Source organism: Amblyomma mixtum, chromosome 3, assembly GCF_055824585.1.
Source record: "Amblyomma mixtum isolate Tamu chromosome 3, ASM5582458v1, whole genome shotgun sequence".
Classification (NCBI taxonomy): Eukaryota; Metazoa; Arthropoda; class Arachnida; order Ixodida; family Ixodidae; genus Amblyomma; species Amblyomma mixtum.
The window spans coordinates 204114870-204137193 of NC_143014.1; the positions used below are offsets into that span (position 1 = coordinate 204114870).

Consider the following 22324-nt stretch of genomic DNA (forward strand, 5'->3'; position numbering starts at 1 on the left):
GTCCCAACCTCTTCTGTCCAGCTAACCCTTGACCACCTTCACTCTGCTCTCTCTCCTCTCTTGGTGCCTTCCTGTCGCTCTAAAGAGCCAACGACGCCACGACATATTCATTTTGAAGAATGCCAGTCTTAGTTTCGCCCTGAATATCATTAACGCGTGCAGGCTCATTGCTCCATCACTCGCTGGGTTATTTCTAATTTCATATCATGGTCATTTATTAGAAACCGTCCGCCGCGGTAGCTAAATGGTTAGGGCGCTGGGCTACTGAGTCCGAGGAGGCGGGTTAGACCCTGGACGCGGCGCCCGCGTTTCAGTGGGCGCGAAACTCAAGGCGCTCATGTGTGCGGTGCGATATCAGTGCATGTTAAAGAATCCCAAGTAGTCGTATTAATCCTAAACTACGGCGTCCCTCATAGGCTGAGCCGCTTTGGGACGTTATACCCCACATTCCATACTGTATTATCAGGCACCCAGTTTCGACCCACCGGTGACAACACTGCCTGAAAAATAAGTTACGACCTTTCTATTGTAAGAAAAGTGGCTATTTATCACTTAGAATTAGCTGCCAGATGTAGTGTTGCTCTTACACCTCTGCTGATAACAAGTAACACCAGAACGAAATTCCGATACCGGTGTGGGAGAGTGGCGCCACTGGACCTGCGAAGAACAACCAGGTATAGCAGTGTGCATGACCATTATTGCCGCTGCGTGACGGGGCCCACAATTCCGGTCTGATCACGTTGTTCGTTTTCTATTTAGGTTCTCAATCATTCTCTGCAACTCATACTCTGAGCTACTTAACAACAAAATATCATCAGCAGCTTTATGATGTCTTCTGCAATATATGATGTCTTATGATGTCTTAATTCTCCGTTAAATCATTCAATTATTCTTCCCCAAAACATTGATGTGTAGCGTAATGCCTGTATCACTGTTAATGTTTATACTGAATGGAATGGCTTTTGGTAATCTCTGCAGGCTGTTCATAAGAGCCCATTGCGTTCTGCGGGCATGTTTGTAACGTGACAGCTGAAAGGAATTTTTTACATTTACCCCTTGAATAAACTTGCCTTTTCCTTCTACTAATCAAACTGTGACGTAGCTCTGATTCTAGAGCAGTTGTCACGACAAGTATCCTTTATAAAAATCAGCGAACCGATTTATCGGCCAGCACTTTGCAATGCTGCATGTGTCGGCTGTCACTGGATAAAAATATCAGACAGCATTAGGCTGGGTCGGGGACTGAGGGGAAGACGGTGCCTACCAGCCGACTGCGAATGAGGATGCATTAAAAATAGGCCTGCAGTGCTGGATGCAAGATCACAGAGGTTATATAGAGTGCTCAAAATTAGTCCTTTTTTTTTAACTAACGATCACCAGCATAGACAACGCAGAAAAGTCGCCGCGGTGGCTCAGTGGTTATGGCACTCGCCTGCTGACCCGAAAGACGCAGGTTCGATCCCGGCCACGGCGGTTGAACTCCGATGAAGGGGAAATTCTAGAGGACCTCGTACTATGCGATGTCAGTGCGCGTTAAAGAACCCCAGGTGGTCGAAATTTCTGGAGCCCTTTACTACGGCGTCCCTCATAGCCTGAGTAGCTTTGACACGCTAAAACCCCCATAAACCATAAACCACTGCAGATAACAAGGAAAGGCGGGCTATAGTAGGTGGTTCGTACTTGCATGCATCTTGTAACCGCGCGAACGACAAGGGACGAAGAAAGGAACAGACAGGACGGAGAGCGGAACTTCAACTGAGTTTTACTTCAGAGGCACGTCAAATTTATACATTCGTCGTAATCACACCTGGAAGCTAACAATGATCACAAAACAGCTGTCATGCCGGCGTGTGTTGCACAGATTTCCATCTTGTTAGAAAACTAAGTTGAAGTTCCGCGCTCCATCCTGTTTCCTCGTCGCTTGTTGTCCACGCGGTTGAAATATGCACGCAAGGATGACCAGTAACCGACAGCCGCATTTGCACGTAAGTTTTGCGGCCAGACGGAGAGAAATTGAGCGGATAATTTTCCTCAGTCGCCCATTCAACTGAAGTCAGTAGATTTTAGTCAGTGCAGTTAGCATGCGTGTTTCTCGGAAACATTAAAAAAGGTCTATTTTAAGGCTATTCCATTAGCTCCTAACACGGGCGTGTTACGAGTTATTCGCTTCCAAATTTCCCGTTTATTCCACTTAACTATGCATGCAAGACAGCCACGATTAGGGCGAATCTCCTTCCCGGTGCGACGAAGCTCTGGCGAATGGCGTTTCTTCGTTTATGCTAGCCGAACCTAAAGGGAAACAGTTATCAGCTTCACCTGTGCCTCTACGCCGTTGGCAAAAGAAACGCCACGCGCAACAGCCACGTCACACCACAAAGAGTTTTGCGCATCGTCACCGCCTTGCTTGCGTAATTGCGTGGACTGAGCAGGAAATTTGCAGACGAATATCTCGAAACACAGGTGTGCCACGCGAATTCTAGCAAACAGAATTATATAGGAACACGGCCGCCATTAGGCTTCTAATACGTACAGATGTGCACGCCAACTGCAGTAAATAAGAAGTTTATTCATTGGCTTCAGTTAATCAGGAGATTTACCACGAAAGCCATCGTCTGTGTTTCGAGCCTAGTCAAATAACCATACGTGCAAAAACGACTTTCGTGCAGTGTTGATCGGTTGTGGTTAAACAATTCTGAAAGCCTAATTTTAAACACCGATTAAATTAAGATGTAACCGTACTCTAAAGGCTTACTTAGTGATAAGACAATGCTCCATCACTAGACCAAGCCAAATAACCTAGAGAGGGTTTGACTTCACAAATAATGCTTGAAGATACTGAACACCTAAAATCTTTGACTGGTTCAGATCATCACTAATCACCGCGTGCAATTAACTACCATGACACTGACGTCACTCACTGTAATATACATGCGTGATTTCAGTATTAAAAGAGAATTTTAAAAGCGGAAGCAGAGAAGGACATTAAGCGTAAGAGCCCGCTCCAATACTCACAAATTTTGCTTTCATTTTTTTTCTGGCTCACCGATACGCGCTGTCCGAGGTGTGCAGCCGGCGACCACAAAGAAACGCCTTCTCATTTGTACACGAACGCTGTTTGCAATGACAAGCGGAATTTAATTCCAAGCGTACGACTCCAGTATTTTGCACCATGCACTAAACAGAACGCTTTTTCCTAATACATGACACCTTGATAACAAAAACAGTAAAATAGAGTCACCGCCACAAAAAATATTCGCCTTCCATGCAATTACAAAAAAAAACAGCACTGCTCAGTTGTCTCAAAAGCATGCGCTCCAGACGTCCAGCGTCGTACTCCAGCGGATGTGAAGTGTGTCAGGTTTTAAGTACACTGAAATTTCAAACAATGATATGCGCCGATAGAGAGAAGGAATAACTCAAAAGGTGCTTAAGCCTGCCCGGTATTAGTACTTGTCGGAACGAAAAGTCATATAGGCGCACCATGAGATTCTTAGATAACTAATCCGAGCGCCACGTACAGATGTCCGCCACAACGCAACAGAGCGACGTCTAGCGCAACTGCTTCGGCTTCTGGGGCGCGGCGGCGGAGGTCGACGGTCCCGGCGGGCCGTCGGGGGGACCGTCCTTCTTGGGCGGTTTGGCGGTCTTGGCGACCTCCTTCCCCGAGCTTCCAGACTTGCTGGGGCGAACGCGGGCCTTGCCTTTCTTGCCCGAGGCACGTGGCATAGGTGGAGGCTTCGTTGTCGGCCCCGGCTTGGACTCGCTGCGCCGCGGACTGCCAGCGGGCGGCACCTGAGGCGGCCGGGTGACCTTGGCCAACGACTGCCGCTTGGTGGGTGCGCGCTCGCTGGCCGACATCACCATCGTACCGGCTTCCGTGGCCGGCCGCATCCCCAGCGTGCTGTAGCGGATCTCCTCGCTACTGTCGGACAGCGTCTGCACGACCCCGTTGATGGCACGCGACACTGCCACGCCGTCCTCGAGACGCAGCACCATCTTAACGCTCTCCTCGATGGTGGTGCGCGTCTCGATGCGCTTGCCGCCCTCGTACCAGGCGGAGGACATCTGCTGCATGGGCACGCCCACGAAACCGGGCGCCACGCCCATGCCGGCGGGAATGTGCGTGGCGAACAGCATATCGTCCATGTTGAACAGGAAGCCCGACCTCTGGGCGCTGCCAAAGCTCTGCTTCCAAAAGGGCGTGCCACCGGTCAGAATGGTGCTGCCACAAGTCTGCGTGGTACCCTGCCCCGACTTGCCCCCGAAGAGATCCTGGAACGGACCCTCCGTGCCGAAGAATTCTTTGAAGACCTCCTCAGGCTCGCGGAATGTGAAGGCGTAGGCGCCGCCGCTGAGCTGGCTGGAGGGGGGCTCTGTCGGCGGAGTGGCGTTGAAGGCGCTGCTGCCGTACTGGTCGTACTTTCGCCGCTTCTCTTCATCCGACAACACTTCGTACGCCTCGGAGACCGCCTTGAAGCGCGCCTCGGCAGCCTCCTTGCCGTGCGGGTTCTTGTCCGGGTGCAGACGCAGAGCCAGCCGCCGGTAGGCTCGCCGAATGGCATCCTGCGAGGCATCGCGGCCCACCTCGAGGATGCGGTAATAGTCCTCGGCCATGGATTGAAGCCGCCGTCTGGAGCTCTCCGACCGCGAAGGACGAATTTAGCCGTCTTATTCTTCTTCTTCTCCAAATGAAAATGGCACATACGCCCTTCTGGGACATCTTCCTCTTCTTCCGCTCCGCCGCACTGCTTTGCCCGCCTTCTCTTTAAATCTCCGCCGTCGGGCCGATACCGTTCCTATTGACGCGTAATCCCAACCAGCGTGAGACGCGTCCTTTGTTTGAAAGTGTGCAGTCGTTCCCGTCAGAATGTCCGTTTACGTACTAGCAGAACAATGGGCGTAAAAGAGTATGCATAACTGCAAGCCTGATTTTGATACTCATCGTTTAAAGCGTGATGGCGTGTTGTGACTCATTCTACGAAATAGAATACGTCTATACAATAAAAATAGTGGCAGGAAAACGATGCAGAACCAACGGGACCTATGTTTCGTTATACATTATTGCGATACAGAATCTTTTTGCAAAGCAATTGAAAGGGGACAAAAAAAAAAAGCCTTTGCTTTATATTCTCAGATCGGCACAACAACATCCAAGACAGTCATAATTTAGGTGACCTATTTGCTGATCACATAGACACTGCTTTTAGATTCGTAAAATTCGCTGATCTGTGGAAATTATTACGTACCATTCTACATATATTCGCAATTGCTCTTGCGTTGTGTGACTTCTCTTCGCTCTTTTTAGTGTTTGGAGTGTTTTAGTACACTTGTTCATTTTTAGTGCAATCTCCGAGTGACGCACTCTCCCAAAAGCTTTATTTGTAGTTGTTGCCTTCCCCGTTCAATCCGTTTCATTCACTTCCACTCCCTTACTTTTTTGTGGCTTGTTTCCGTTCTATTTTTCTCCGTTCTACACTGCTGAGACCATGTGGTCGTTCTTCCGTACACTGAAGAAAGGTCCATTTAGTATTACTAATCTATTCGAAAGACAGCAAACTAGGACTGAATAGTAAAAAACCTGAAGGTGTATCTTGCTCGAGAAACACTGACTGCGTGTTTCCCACATCCAATCTGCGGTGATATTTCACGCAAGAATGAAGTTCAAGACCTCAGTATTGTTCCCCACTGCACGCTGAGCTTCTCTGCGTGCAGTAACCGCAGAACCAGAAGCGTTCTGTAAACCTTCTAAGCACCGAATCGCGTTTCAAAAGAATTCAGAAGTCGAATGGCAGTTGTTAAACTTTAAAGCTCTTTGTGTTGCCATTTATTGGAGTATCCCTCAGTCAGATGGAATGGCGCCTGTCAGTCCCACAAATATCGCAGAAAGAAAGCCTTTTCGCGAACAAACTGTCAGCGGCAGCGGACACCAGTTACTACGAAAATCCTCATAATGAGGTAGACAGTTAACTAAAATTTGATACTTATATTCTTAATTAGCACAATGATGGTTAGTAGCAACTAGGAGTTCATAGCCATATATAAGGCGATGCCGCATCACTTTTTGAAACTAATAAAAATGGTTCTCCAAAGGCCTGCAGCGCGAGGAAATCCGGCGCCTCTTTCCGCACGACACCAAAATTAAGCAGTGTGCCAGAAGCACGGTGTAAACTCAACGTCCGCTGGTGACACGTTGCAGTGACTACGGCGCCAAATTCGAGCTGCCTGCTCCATTGTAACACGGCCTGCTCACACGCTTAGTTTCGGTTTTGTGCCGAAAAAAGCGCTGTATTTTTCTTCTTTTTTTTTGCGCTGCAGAACTTTAGAGAATGACTTCTTCTTTGTTCTAAAAACTGTTATGGCGTCGTCTTGTCCATGGTTTCCAGCTCCCCGTTGGCACTAACCACCAATCTGTGTTAATTACGAAGTTAATTAGTGATTTTAGTTCAATAGCTACCTAATTAAGATTATGCTCACAGTAACTGACGTCCGCCGCGACTGACAGTTTGACCCTGAAACGATTTACTCTCTGTTTCGAACTTTCTTCAGCAATTTTTGAAAGTGCCCGCAGAAACAGCCGGTGTATGTGCTTACTTGCATTGATATATACATAATGCTCCTATGCTCATATATACATAATGCTCATATATGCACAATGTGCCTAGGAGCTTTTTTTTTTTTCCACGGGCGGGCAGAATGGATTAAAACCAAAATGAATGCAGCCTCCACGCCTGCATGCGCTTTCATGATTCGCACAAGTTGGCGCAGTCGCAGTTGCAAGTTGTCAGCCTTTGTGAACCATAGAGTTGCTAAATATTGCCTAGAGGATCTCTGCCAGTTTCTTAAACAGCACTTCATGCACCACGGGAATGCAGGCAAGACGAGGTTTCGTGTTTGGCTTGGCTAGCGTGAGGCCTATAACCAGGACTGTAAGTACCTCGAAATTGATAGTTGCGAGGCGATGCTCTCTTATGCGCGCAGATTAAATTATTTTAATACTGCGTTTTTCACTTCTTCAATACATTTAACGCAAGCGAAAGTTCGCGTTAGGTCGTTACGGAAACTTTAACAACATTTCTTTGAGGTTTGTGTCGAGAAGAGTCGTATTTTTACGACTGAATGCACGTTTTATACCCCACTATATCCAAGCCAAGTAAGAAACCTTGTCTTCCCGGCATTCCTGCGCCTCTCCATGGTGGATGAAGTGTATCACCGCCAGCTTTCCGTCCAGTTACATTAAGAAGCTCTATTGTGGGAACGGCCACCACCCAGGTCGGCACTGAGACTTCGCGCGTTCAGTTGAAAGCGCATTAGGTTAAAGCTACCGCTCGGAAATTCCCCAATTTCTCTCGGCGCTTTTGAACGCTCTCAAGCGGTTCAAAACTTTACCACTCACTGCTGAGTAATTAGTAAATTAAGAAAAAGTCTTCCTCCGCGCAACGCGAACACGGCCACTTGAATGTTGCTCTCCCAAAGTTCAGCAGCGTACCCTTCGCCCTTCGCTCAAGATACGCGCAGCACTCGGCACGTGAGCGTTCGCCGCCTTGCCTGCCTGTCCAGTGGCGCAGGCGAAGGTGATCCAGGCGAGAGACAGGGCCCAGGCGTTCTTGTGCAGCGCCGCGTACAGCGCCGCCACGCCTCTCGAGGGCATCCTCAGGTTGTTCCAGGGCCACGCGACGAACACCACCAGGGCAGTGCAGCAGAGCGACAGCGCCCACAGAAGGCACTGCGAACACTGGTGAGGAAATAACCCGGTGAAAACCCAAGGTATAAGAGGAGAAAGGCGCTACCAGCAGCAAATGTCTTTTTATTTACTGCCGTCGAGCCTCGTTATAACGAAATGGTTTATAACGAAATGATAGATATACGAACGAGTGACGATTATCCTTGTAAGCGCGGTCAACACGGCCTATAACGAAGCTACAGCTATAGCGAAGTAATCACCTGGCCTCTTAAACTTCGTTATAACGAGGTTCAACTGTTTATATTTATGTAATTGTTTTATTCACTGGTTTATTCAATCATTTTCACACGCACCTTTCTGAAGAGAGCGCTGAAGAGTGAAGGAATGCCATCTGACCGTATCCTTTCGGTTTCAGGCACAATGCCAGTGTGCATGCGCAAACACACAGGCATACCAGCTGAATACAGACACGAGTGCCGTATCTTTAACCAGTGATTTTCAGTACTGCATAACACCACTGGTACTGTACTGTACCAGCGATTAGTCCAATAGCAAGGTTAGCTTCAAATGCCCACGGTCGCACTTATTTCGCACGCAAACATGGATCAGTCGGCACGGACTAAACTATGAACATTAAAGAATGACTCATTCTCTTAATATGGATAGCCTCTGAAGAAAGGGAAACAAAATTTGAGTCCACTCTGCACTTACCGAGCAAAAACAGCTCGCCCTCAATGGCACTTCCCTGCCATTACCGTGGGAAACACCCGAAGGGTCATTACCCGCCTTAACCACACACGGAACAGTCGAAGCGGTGGCGGTAATCGTAGACTGCAGCCGTATTCCTTTCTGCACAGCGTCTTCGTCGCCGTCAGACGGGACTCATGGGGACATCGTAAACGTGACGCATCCGGCTATGCAAAGATACACAGCACCATCGAAAAACGAACATTTGCAGTACAAAGGATGCACACATCATGCCAGCCACAGCTTAGTAAGCAGCCGCACGATGAGTTAACAAGAAAAGCCCTAGCGTCTATCCCGTGACGGAAACCATCCTCGTGTCGCGTCGCGTAACTGTGTAATGTCAGCCGAGCTGAGACAGACGCGACGAAAGATTGGTGTTTTGGCGGTATGCCCTCCTCCGTCGCGATATGCTGGATGCCTCTTGTTTTATTTTTCGTGCTCTTTGTGCTTCCTTTCCCTGGCATGCCTACCACAAGTCGCGGTAACAGTAGAAGGTTTTCGCCTTTTCCAGTACTGCATGCGAACTTGCGAAGTTTTCGGCACTGTCGGCACTGGCATTGGCAGACCACTGTCGGCAGCGTATTATTCGTGCTGGCGATACTGTAGGGTTTGAATACGTCTCAAGGAAATGGTGCCGTAAGCCACAGATATTTTGCAAGTCTCAGTATAATACCGTGTTACAAAATTTTATCGACGCAATGCTCGAGGGGCCAAATAGAGCTTTAAATTGCATTAATATTTACGCACTAGCCACCACGAGGAAGGTGGAATGAGCTTTATATTCTGCACTGTCCGCGTGCAGATGAGGGCTTGAAAAAGAATTTAGTTGCGTTAAGCTCATTTTCTTTGCTCCATCACAAAGTTGCGTACATTGAAATATATTTGTCAATTAGTGGGCAGATAATTTTTTTTTGTAGTTGGAAGGCGCTGTAGTTAACGTTCCAGTTGTACGATTTTTCTGCGTGGTTGCATTTTTTTTTTTGCAGTTATGTGCAAGAAAGCTCCGGTTGGCTCTGCGGCTCGAAATTCGCGACCTATGCAGATTCTTTCAACAGATATTAACCAATACGCTGGAATGGCCAACATCGAAAAGGCGCGCGCCTCTATCACTCTAAGTACAAAGGAGTAAAAAGGGAGTAAACTCTCTTTTGGAGCACTCTACTTTCTACTCCCACATAGGAGTATTTGTGTTTAGAGTGTAGTTATTCGCCCATGCCTATAGTGAGTGTCCAAGCTGCCAAGGTTCTGAATTGTACTTGGAGCATCGAAGTTTTTCTTCCTATTTTGTCCGTACACTTGCATCGTTAGCAGTCTCTTACCTCATTACAGCAGCGTAATAGGTTGAAAAACATTACAACAGCATTTTTTTAGGAGGTGACCCGTGAGAAAACTGGGTTCTTGAGCCGTTTAATCGCCATTACTCATTGCTACGTTCTAACGCTTGCGGACAAGCAATCAGTTGCAGTTGAAAACATGACGCTCGCGCAGAGCGAAATTTTCTAACTTGGAGAATTAGCCAATAATACTAAGAAAAAGCATATGTGGTTTCGAATAGTCAAAATATCGGAAATACGTTGTATGTAGTCTCAAGGAAATAGAAATATGTGATAGTAGCTGCCAAATGAATGAGTGCCGGCAATTTAACTTCGCAGTTTAACTGTGGGCTTAGAAGCTTTTTATTCATGCACAAGATAATTGTAAGCTCAGTTCATTAAATGCTGTTCCAGCGTTTCAGCGCATCCTGTGCATATGTAACGTACAGTCATGGACAAAATTTGCGGGATGCCGATTCGTGGTAAAAAAAAAAAAAGTTTATTTTTGGGTCGCATCAAAAGGCGGTTGGTTTGCATTTGTCCTGTAAATGGAGCACGCATCCTGATACAGTACTTTTCATTCGCCTGCTTTTCTCGGCCGCACAGAAATAATATCTTTTACGATTACCTGCATCCGACAAAATTTTGCTCATGAGTGTACCTGCCGGACTATTGCGTTCCACGAGAAAACATCAGGAATGATTAAAATAACTAAAATTACCCGCGTGAGCAATACACAATGTAAACTGCATGGATTAATTTTCTCATTTTTAATATTGCAAGATACTACCAGTATTTCGACCAATCAGAGTTGTAGGGTATTAGCTGTGCCAGATATTCTGATTTCACCGAAGTAACCAGCGAGTTTAAAGATTAATATGCATTGCTATCGACGATCATTGAGCCTCACCCGATATCATGCATCGCTGACGGGCTGTTTTCACATAAAATACGTCGCGTGGGGCGATAGACTCTGTTCACCTTGTAACAAAGTCGGCGCTAGAAGCACCCGCGGCTAGCGGAAAAAAAAAATAAAGCAAGATGCAATCTTGCTGGACGTTCAGACGCATGTGCTTGTTTTAAAGGAGTCACCTGTAGTATCAACTTTCTAAGAAATATTGCAACGTGTGATTATCTATATTACAACATCAATATAATTCAGAGCTGTAGTCTGTAGAGGTACTAGTCTTACATTCAGCATGTAGACCATTGCTACACCTTTCTTCCTATATGAAAAAAAAAGCATTCCCTCTTACTGACCAGGAAGGCTAGTGCCCTCTAAAAACTACAAGAACAGTCTAGATACCCGGGAACATTCAGAGAATGCAGTGAGAGCGACGTTGCCCGGCGAGACATTCCACACCCTGGGGTTGCGCAGCAGTCTCAAGCTAGTTGCGAAAACAAATCGGTCATTGTATGAGCCCTTTCTCTGTTTGAATTGTTTTATTGATTTTCCATCCTTGAGTCTGAACTGAGTAATGCGATTCTGTGTAATACTAAGCTTCTGATAATTCGATCATGTGTCTGAAAAAACTGCGAAATATTTGTTGAAGTAACAGTTTTTTTTTTGCTTTCCATCAAATTAACAGACTTTTTCTTCTGTCAGCTAAAAACACCATTTTTGCGGAATGTCAAATATAAACTCACGGGATAATTTCATCTCAAAGCAATGTTAATTATCTTTACACGGAATGCTCTAAGACTGAGTGAAATTACTATTGACCGCGCGTTTGTCAAGCTCTGTTAGAAAGCGCTATTTCTGGTGTTGCTTAACGACTACAGGAGTTTCCAAATGTCTGACAGAGGAATTTACGCTCGGCAAGCTTATAATGCCCACATGGGTGAGTAAGATACCCGTAAAAAAAAAATTAAATAAACCCCTAATACCTTTCCTTAGTGTCGCTACTGGTGCGGCTAAACTTGCAACGCGGTCATGTGAACAACCAGAACTTGCCTTGCTAGGACGCCACTGGCTGTTGTTCAGCGTCCACCAACCGCAGAAAATTCCGATGGCAAAAGATCCAAAGTGGATGAAAGGCCACGCGTACACCATCTCGCCTGTTTCCGTAGATTTGCTGAAACGTCCCCATCCATTAACAAGTGTGCACTTACAGTGAATTGCCGCGACAAAGACGTTCCAAGAACACACAATCAAGAAAGTTTCCGATACTGACGTAACGTTTTGTCTATAGACTATGAATAGGCAAAAAATATCTATAGGAAGGCAATAGAGTCTATAAGAAGTCTATAGACTGTCTGTAGACCATATTTAAAAGGGCGGGGAAAAAGCCGTGGTCTGTGTAAGGCCTCCACCCAACGGAAGCACCCTCCGAAGGTGGGTGCTTCCGGTAGGCGTTCAGAGGGACATCCACCAATAAAAATGCATCTCCAACCTGCGAGCCTCCACCCACCCACCCACTCACCCCCTAGAAGCCCACGCAGCACCAAAGCGGCAAAGCGAAATGCATAGTGATTACTCCTAACGCAGGATTGTCGCATCACATCGCATGATCGCCTCTGTATTTTTTCTTCTATTTTTCATGTGTGCTCTATTATATACCTGTCCTGAATTTCTTGCATCGTTATTAGAATTTATTTGTTTATTTATTTATTTATTTATATATTTATTTATTTATATGCCCTCAGGGCCCAAAGCCATGAAGGGAGGAGTGAGAGGACATACATTTGGTAATATATACGGTGCAGCAAGAACAATAACTGGTGTAAGGCGGAAAAAAAGAGGAAAAATAAAGGAAAAAGAGACAGTAAAGATTAACAAGGAAAAAAATACTTTTGTGGTGACAAAAAAAAATGACAGTGAGAACAGATGCAAGGGAAGTTAACATAAATCATAAAGAGATATTACATATGGTAGTCTTAAAAGTAATAAAGTCAGTAAGTTAATTAATTTCAAAATTTACGTTACTGTCATGAATGCTTAATTCTTCCTCATAAGCCACTTATTAGACTCGGCAAAGTATCTGAACCAGCCGTCATGGTTTAAATACGTCAAGCCATCTCGTAATCGTGACAAGTAGTGGTGCGTACTCACTCTGTGTCCGGATTCCAGAAAAGTATTAGGGGCATATAGTCATAGATAAAAGTCTGGGTTAATACCCATCCCGACGAAATAATGGTCAGCAAGACGAGCAAGACTGCTCCAACTGTCATGTGCCTGCGGTATCGAAAAAAAGAACAATAAATTGAGAATACAACCACTTCTGCACTTCGTTCAGCGCAAGCAGCATGGTGAGGCTTACCTTGTCATCAATACGCAAACGATTGATGCCACCACGAACAACTGCATGTCCACGCTGATGTACCAATAGTGGTCCAAGCACTACGAGATAAAGTTATCCTCAATCATGAACGCTTCTTCTATTTGGTTCTCGTTGAAAATGCGCACTCTCTTTCTCTCTTTTTTCATTCTGTGATTTCTTTATACTGTGAGCAAGAAAGGCACGCACTCGATCTGTGAGAGCTCTACATCATCGGCAGAACATTGTGGGCGCGTTTCTGTACGCAATCAGTGCGGCAGGATGCAAGACTTCTTCACAGCCCTCTCTCCCGATTTCTTCCGTACTTCTACGTCATCATATTTCTTGCAATCGTCATTCACAGTCTTTGTCCATAACAAAAGAGACGTCAAAATTCCAACTAGCCTCATCCACTATCGTGAGACCAACTACGCTGTCCTTAGTTGCGTGGTAAGCTCAGAAGTAACCCGTGCAAAGAGTCATGTATTTCATGCGCACTTCTGAGATAATTCCCTACGCACGTGACCGATTCCCTAGTCATCTGAGCAATAAACAAGACTCATCTTTCTATTCACTAAATGGCATTAAAAAAGAGATGCGAGACATTGCCAGCAAAACAAAATGGTCGAATTATACTTGCGTGTTTCAAGAACTTAATTCATGACTTCATATTTATTTGCAAAATTAGCAATACTGATAATTCCTATCAGTGCTCTCTATATGATCAAAAAGAGAAAACATTTGCTTGCTCCAGCAGCACATGACTCGAGACCGCAGCTGACAAAAAAAAAAACGCTGAGCTTAAGGATATTGAGCGTCGCACTGCAGCATGCGCTATCAAGCAAGCTAACATTTGCAGCGCGCGCTGACACTAACTACGACGAGGGCTAGCCGCTAAGCTCTGAATAAAACGAGTGAGAAAAACTTACGATATCTTCATATTTGTTGAAGTTATTTATGTGAACAAGTACGGTCCACCAGTTTTTGGAACAGCCATTGTAATACTTCGATAAATGCTCTTGTGCCAGCGGGCCGTGGAGTAATTTGGGCAGTAGAAAAAAGGCCAAGACGACTACCATCGCAGGTATCGTTGTCCTGAAAGGCAAAGGTGCTCAACTCGGACACTCTGAACCTCACCTAGTGGCTCTAAACTCATGACGCACACACTTAAGGCACAGAAATGGTACGACACTTTGCGGGTGTCCACTTCAGAAGTTTAATACGCGGTTAAAACTTGAAAATGCCTACATCTGTTGGTGCAGTAACTATCAACTTTCATATACTTTTTGCTCCACAGTGCTCGCAGCTAATACATCATTTTTCAATGCTACGCGATGTTCACAGGAAGGTATTAAATGTAACGATGCAAAATATAAAAAAATAAACGTCCAATGTGCAGTTGTACTAAAAAAATCGGGCTCGTGGAATAATACGTTCATGCACATTTTTCTACCCTTCCTAGAAAAACGTTCTTTATCGTCCCTTTGAACAACCCTGTCAGTGTCCAGAGGAGTTGAGGAGATACTTTACCTGAAGTAGCGACGAACGACCATTATTACGACCTGAACGAAAGCATTCTTCTTCCGCAGAGAGTCACGTTTCTGCAATAGTGTGTAGCCAAGGAGGAATCCGCTATGAGGGTGTCATAAGAAAATATGGCCATATATCGCCACAGGTTTCTCGTCAGCACGCCAGCAAAGAGGACAGCGCAAAAAAATCTGTACCTGATGAAGATGAATGTCGACACGCAAACGAATCCATTTGCAACAACTTGGAAATGCAATGATTCCGTCCGTTCTACGGCTCTGAATACCGAGTCTACGAGAAAGAAAAACAAAAATTTGTGGCGTAGCACAATGCACATTATCAGATGACAATGCGGTATCAAGGTCACCCCTTTGCTTCGGCATGCTTTCATTTGCTGTTGTTTCACATCTGGTATGCATAGTAGGTAGTGGATAGAAGGTACCATGCAAAAGGAGTACTATTCAAAAGGAAAACTGCCACACCGCATTAGAAATCACTAGCGCAACCTGCTGCGAACGGCTGCAGACCCCTTCCAGACACTCACTATCGCGATCGCCACGGATATGTGGCGCACTCTGTGTGCAGCTGCGCAAACTAGGAACCGCAGTGTAAGCACAACGCGAGAGTCTGGCATTTAGCACGTGCGTTCAAGGGCTGTGGCGATGTCCGAGCTGTCAAAAGCAGAGACCGGTGAAGCTGACCTGCTCGTGCCGCCGCATAGGGTCACAATACTACATAACACCCAAGGGCGTCCGCAGGGCATAAATAATATCCGTAATTCCAGGAGGGGGAAACCGCCCCCCCTTGCCCCCGCCCCCCCCCCCCCCTTCCGGACGCCCATGATCACACTTACCCACATACGAACGGACACCGGCTTTTCACCGGCATGGGGCTTCTCATGCTAACGCATTAATAATATATTATTATTACAGCGACAGCTGTTAAGCGCCCGTTCCTAAGTTTCGAGTCGGAGAAGTATGTCGCAGTTGTCGGCTTAACCAGTGGGTGCGTTGCCGTGGGAACCACTCGGAGGGTGGTAACCATGGAAGGAGGTGAGAAATGCGTAGCGGGTGGGTGGTTACCGTGGAAGGAGGAGGGTATCAGGAGAGCGGAGGAATCACCAACCGGAGGATGGTTACCTTGGAAGGAGGAGGGTATGGCGAGAGCCTGAGAAAGCGCAACCGCTCGGCGATAGGGCAACCAACCGGAGTGCATTTACCCTGGAAGGACGAGGAGGGTTACCATGGAAGGAGGAGTGTGTGGCGAGAGCTTGGGAAGGCGCAACAGAGGATAGTTACAACGGTAACCGTCCGGAAGGTGGTTACCGTAGAAGGAGGAGGGTATGGCGAGAGTGTAAGAAGGCACAGCAGGTACATGGTTGCCACAAGAACCACCCTCAGGGTAGTTACCCTAGAAGGAGAATGAGGTTTACCGTGAAAGGAGGGTGTGGAGAGAGCGTAGGGAGGCGTACTACGGTGACCATTCGTAACGCGCTTACCGTGGAAGCAGGAAGAAGGGTATGGCGAGATGCGAAACGCGCCACCCGAGGAGAGAGTCATCGGTGGCGCTGCGCTTCTAAAGCGGTGGACTGGACAGGAGACCTAGACTAAAAATGGACTTTTAGTGGAAACTAAAAAGAGCGCCCCAGAATTAGACAGGCGAGGGGTCACGCTCATATTCTCCATCCCAATGGTCAAGCAAAAAGCCCACATCGCCGCTGCGAATAAACGACCACATAGCGGGGCGTCCTTTCGGTAGCAAAAAAAAAAAAAATGCTGCTGATTTATAGCTTACTTGGCACAATGAAAAGTATGTGCGCTCGTCGCGTTTAATTTCTCTTTCAGTTCGAGGCTAGAGTTTCAAGGTCAGGCTTCAGGAAAAGATCGGCGAAATCGGTGATTGAGAACCTTAGTGGTAGCGTACTGTAAAATTTTGGGACCGCTTAATGCATCGTAAGAGGGCGCTGCGATAGCAGTGTGTTCTGTATCCATTGCGCACAAGTTGATCGATGATGACGACGATATGCAATGCACAGCGCGAGAGACTGGCAGTTGAACAGGAGCAGTGATCAGTTGCGGCGATAGCACACGGAACGAAGACTTCGATGACCGCTGTGATTCGGCGTAGAATAGTCCCATCAGCATTAAGAGATCATAAGCCACAACAAAGTTTCGTGTTCCGTGAGCAGTGCGCTTTGGTGCTGGTAGTATATGCTGCCCTGGAAGAGATGCCTAGCAGGCTTCGCTATGCATATGTGTGTTTCCCAGATTTTGTTGCGAAAGCAACACTACGCGAGTCGCCGAGCCATTTCGCGGAGCTGACAAAAGGCCATGCTGCGCATGCGCGAGGAGCAGTGACGTCACACGGAGCAGAGCTGGCGCGCCGCCGCCGTCGCTGCGTGGGTGACTCAGAGGTGCCAACACTTGTTGTTGGGCTAGTTGGTAATACATACTTCTGAAGGAACCAGCGCACAAAACACAACGGACAAGAAAAAGGCGGAACACGACGGACAGGAGCGCTGAACTTACAACTTTATTTCGGAAGTACAGATGCAACGTATATATATATATATATATATATATAGCCATGTCAGGGGGGCGTGCCACACAAGGAAAGAAAGAACAAGTGGAAGAGGTGCCGCCGCCGCGCTTGCCAGCTGCGCATGCGCAGTAGCGGCGCATAGTTAGCGTGCCGGGGCCGCGCCGCCGATGCCGCACGCTCTCCGTCGCCTCTCTCTCTCTCCTCGTTGCTTTCGCAATCCTCCAGGTTTAACCAGAGCTAAACCACTGCAACTTTTTTTTTATTTTTGGGAGGATGGGGACGTGTGGGGGCATGGTGGGATCGTATTACGCAGCCTGGTGTTCTTTGGCATGAAAATATTCATATCTTACTTTTAGGCAGTTGTTCATGCAATAAAGAAAAAAAGTTGCGGCGATAGCGTAGTGCTCTCGAGCAGTGTCCAGCGAAGCTGATCTGTTCGCGCCGTCGCGTGTTCAAAATGAAGACGCGGTGCAGTCGCGGCCGTATTTATTTTATTTCTGCAGTGCTGGCTGGCTTCAGGCACTCAAACAGACAACGAATTTTTCCGACATTGGAAGCGTCAGTGCTGAAAAATATCCTGCTTTCTTTGCGAACGCAAAATACAATATCCCTGCGGCTTGCCGCAGCCTTTCGGCCATATACACTATCGGGACTTAACAATTTATTGTAAGCGGTGAGCCGGATCTATTGCTAAGGTAACCGCCGCGATCTTCGTTTGATAACTTATAGCCCTTGTGCAGTACACCAAACTGCGATATTCGGAGAGGCTTTGACTGTTTTCACGCTGTTCTGGCTTGCGCGCTCGACTGATACGCGGCTAGCGCTGAGTGCTGACCATTCAACGGGGAGATTATTCGAATATTTTGCCTTCATATCCCTACAGTACCAAGAAAACACCAACCTTACATTACCTACACGCCTTCAATATCGGAACTACATTACTGTCTGAAATGTCCCAGACACAACGCTTCAGTTCTGTACACGCGGCTTACAGCAGCACAGCCAGCGGGGGAGTGGTTTTACAAGGAGCGATTGCTCAGTCACGTGACAAGACAGCTGGAACACAGTCGCGCTGATTCGTTGCCTACTGGAATAAAGGGACTGAATGCGCTGCTTTCGCTCTAGAGTAAAGTCCTTTTGCGCTTGCATTTGACCGCTTGGGTTCGACCGCGAAGCCGCTGCGGATTGCGTTTCGCCTCACGTGCGGCTAGATTTTAAAGCGACAGCTTTAAAGGTCCCGTTCTTCCGAAAATCTGGCGGCGTCCGATGCGCGTTGTAAGCGAAAGATCTGGATTGGTGGAAAAGATGGCTACGTTACGTGACGTGAGGCGGCGGTTTTGAAAAATCATTAAAACATCAGAAAACTGGTGATTAGAAAGTCGCACCATGACTGAAATGTCATTAGGACATGCAAGAATATAAAGTAAATGAGTTGCGCTGCGAGGAAAACTGGGGCAGTTAGTCGCGAATCGAACCCCCGAACCTTCGGTTACGATGTTGTGAAGGTTTAGGTTGCGCAACCACGGGACTAACCACAAAGAATAAAAGACACAGAGACACACACAAGCGCGCTTCGGTTACGAATCAGAGAAGTCACGCAGGCACGTTCGTAGAGCTTGGTTGAATCGGGGCTTTAAATCTATGTCGTGTGGTCTTTCATACAAGATGAAAACAGTGTACGTGTCTGCGTCGGCAAGAGGAGCCGCTGCCGGGACCCATTAACACTATCGCGCCAAACCCGTAAAGGCGGAACGTAAGTGCCTCAAGTTTTTGCTCTTCCAACGCTCCATCTCCCACTCGCGAGCTCGCCTAATCTCGGCTGCTGACTGCGGCTGATCTGACGGCCCCATGCCTGCGATGGCGTAGTAGCTTCGCACCTCGAGTTGCCTCCGCTGTGAGCCGAGAAGAAGGCAAAACGGTCACGGGCGCGAGAGGTGCGCACAGACAGCCGCCTAGTCACGTGATACCACGGCAACACCACCACCAGCGAAATGCTCAACGGCAAAAGAAGCATTAACAGCCTAGCCATCGCAGATGACTTCCCTATAACAGCTTTTAGCTAAAAAAAAGATATGCTTTGTTTCAGCGAGGCATCAACGTAGGCTGGGCTATCCGACCATACGACCACACTGTCACAAGCGCGCTACTCTATGCTTTCAGCGACCATCCGTATGCATGCTGTCGGCCCCAGAATGGCGATTTCCTTCCAGCCCCTTAATGCATATAATAAAAATTTCATTATGCTCAGCTTCCTCAAAACTTTCGAAGGGAGAGTAGTAGCATATAAGCCATAAAAGCGCCATTTATTTATCATCGCATATCGCCTGTAAAAAAAAGTTTACAGACGTTCAGACGCTCTAATGCGATGAACTGCGTATGCAGATACGCTTTTAGCATTATGTTTTTCCATTTGATGCTTTTGCATTTGATGATTTTCCATTTGATGATTTTCCCTTTTTTCCCATCCCACTGCTTGAAAGTTGCGCCAATTAATTTCTCTTTATTTTGGCTGGCTTTTTGCGGCTCGCTAATGATGTTATGCTTTACATTTGCTGCATTGCACATATTTCGTCTTATTTGGCGCGCCGCGTTGGATCAGCCAATGACTTGCGCTCGCTGACGTGACCTGCCGACAGATTCTTCGCTTTCAGTGCCGCTTTCCCTCTCTCCGCACTCGAAGTTCGCTGATCCGAAGCAGTTGCCGAGTGACCAGAGCATCAGCCTCGTATGCGGGACGTGCTAAGTTTGATCCCCAGAGCCGCCGGGTAACCACCGTTATTGAATGGATGGAGGATTTCTCCCGGTCTATGCTCGGAAAAGGGCCTCGGCAAGCCTCACCCTACCACCCTCGACGGATCATCAAACCTCAAGCAGAGAGGATGGCCAAGGGCCCTTTTCCAAGCATTTCACCGAGGAGAGCCGAGCGCTAGGCCTGGGAAAATCTTGTGCCCATTAAAAAACCGGTGGTTACCCGGCGTCACTGAGCATCGAACCCAGCACCTCCCGATTGCGAGGCGGATGCGCTAACCACTAGGCCGACGCAGATTTTCCCTCTGAACTCCAGTCGTGGGGCGGTTCTTGCGCTCGGCTCGCTGCAGGCGTCAAAGGCTTCACTCTTGGCCACGCAGAGACACACCCCAGTACTTCCGCCTGGTAGCCCTAATACTACTTACTCAGTAAAGAAAACACCACGAGCCACCAGCGCATCTGTTCACATATTAGTGCCGACCACCAACACAATAAGAGAGAGATAACTACGCCGTTAAAAGCTTCCACTTTGGGGCGTCATCATGAATCCGATGACAAAAAGTTCCCCTACGCGTCAGTTGGCTTTTCTCAGGCCGTGAACATGCATCAACAAACACCACCTTCCCGTTGGAGCGCTGCTATATGGCGGCTTTTAGATTCTTAAGAGAGAACAGAATATGCGCAGTCTCACCGATAGCGTCTGGTTGCACGCAGTAATAGGCGTGTGAGAGGATCACCCAAAGAGCACTCATAAACTTCATGCCATGGAGGAACCTCAGTCGTTGGCTGTATACACTCCTGCTTTTCAGGTCTAGTAGCTTCCTCGTGTTCGACACGGCGGAGTAGAGAATGGCGAGCCTTCTCCAGGGCACCACTGAACGTTTCTTGATCTGCTTGCCTCCGTATTTCATCAGAAGCAGGTCCACACATGTGCTCAGGAGGATTGTGGTGAGGACGGCGCCGAAAAACGAACTGAAATACACAACATGTAGCAACATTCACGGGAAATTTCCTTACTTTTCTAATTGCTTTCCTAAGTACTTTCCAGTTGCGAATTCATCGATTCCAGGACATGCACTCATCATTCGAGAACATCGTCTTTTCAGAATGTCGCGCAGGAAACTTTTATTGCAGCAAGCTCTGAGTACTACATGCGGTGACCAGGGCCGATATAATATAGCAATATCTTTTCTATTTCATTCTATTTTTATTCCATGGCAGCTCAAAGCGTGGCTTCACTCGAGCCAGTGATGATGGGGGGAAAATGGAACAGAACCGAAATGAAATGGTCAAATTGAAAACGATTCTATATCTGTGTTGACAATGTGCGCTTATCATATACCCTTTTACAAAGCTTCCGATGAACTTTAGTAAACGGAAGGAGGCCTTATATATATAGTGGAGGAAAGCTCGCCCACAACGTAGAATAATTAAAAGAAGCAGGTGAACAAATTGTAAAATGGGGTGGAATTAATAGTGTGGTTAAAAACATGAATGGAGACGCAACTGTGCATTCAGGACTAAATGGCGCAGGAGGGCAGATGCTCGCAGCTATAGCAGCCTGAGGTTCAACATATAGAAAAAGGGAGCCACACACTACAGGGTCCAGGTAATAGAGTAATCCTATATTTTAGTTCTATTCTATTTTTATCATTCGCCATTAGCTGAAGCGACGCCGTCTTTGCTGACGGAATCTGCCAGTCGGCGCGGCGGTCGGCTGCAATCAAGAAAAATTGAAGGAAACTGAATAATCGTAACCGCAGATCACCTTTGCTAAACATATGATATCCTAACGAGAAATGTGCTCCCAGCTGGTGTATTACAATAGTTGTTTGCCCTATGCTCCCTCCCATGTTATCCTCTGCTGTCTGACACTCGAAGTGGTAAACGATGGCGAAAGCGGGGCTGCGGCGGCGCTACAGCCAGTTTGAAAAGAGGTGACGGTTATAGCATAATTGGCATGGAATCGATGCCTTATGACGGCTCACAAGTGTGTGAGTACTCAGGCATATTGAACAGAGCAAGATATATAAAAAAGGGTCGAACATGCGGCGTAAACATGAACAATAAAATTTTGTTAAATTTGCCTTTTGGACATCTTCGTTGCGTATATCTCAGGTAGATATATATGAGTCCCCCCCCCCCCCCCCGCTCACTCGTTCTCTTTGCTCTGTTTCAAAAGAGAATTTCTGCATTTCTTCCTGTACTTACATGATGCCGAGCTCTAGGCTGTTGAAGTGGACGGGCTCCTTGATTCGGCAGTATTCTAGGGACGCCTCCGCCCCGTAAGCCGAAGCCACTGCGATCGGAATGTGCAGTAAGCAGCGTTGTTATTATACCGGGTGAACTTAAAGCACGTTCGCTGTTTCATGGACTACGCGATTGAAGAAACGCCCGGTTAAAAAAACCTCAACACAAGACGAAGTTGCAAGCAGCGCCTTGAAAACTTTGGAATTGATTGATTGATTGATAGGTTGATAGATTGATTGATTGATCGATTGATTGATTGA

At 47.0% G+C, this 22324-nt stretch overlaps 2 protein-coding genes across 2 annotated transcripts in view; both read right to left on the minus strand.

Moving 5' to 3' along the window:
- Window positions 1–22324, minus strand: part of LOC149353363 (nose resistant to fluoxetine protein 6-like) — a 30690-nt gene that overhangs the window by 3948 nt on the left and 4418 nt on the right. Inside the window, exons 4-12 of the mRNA XM_089577333.1 lie at window positions 22026–22113; window positions 20506–20786; window positions 14723–14816; window positions 14529–14630; window positions 13928–14093; window positions 13002–13081; window positions 12794–12916; window positions 11696–11816; window positions 7546–7732 (exon numbers count right to left, since the gene is read on the minus strand). Of these exons, the coding sequence (XP_089433459.1) occupies window positions 7546–7732; window positions 11696–11816; window positions 12794–12916; window positions 13002–13081; window positions 13928–14093; window positions 14529–14630; window positions 14723–14816; window positions 20506–20786; window positions 22026–22113 (1242 nt within the window). The remainder of the gene's footprint in view (window positions 1–7545; window positions 7733–11695; window positions 11817–12793; window positions 12917–13001; window positions 13082–13927; window positions 14094–14528; window positions 14631–14722; window positions 14817–20505; window positions 20787–22025; window positions 22114–22324) is intronic.
- On the minus strand, window positions 3550–4614 carry LOC149353364 (dnaJ homolog subfamily B member 8-like). Its single transcript, XM_089585131.1, has one exon. It carries the CDS (start codon window positions 4612–4614, stop codon window positions 3550–3552), a length of 1065 nt encoding a protein of 354 aa, XP_089441257.1.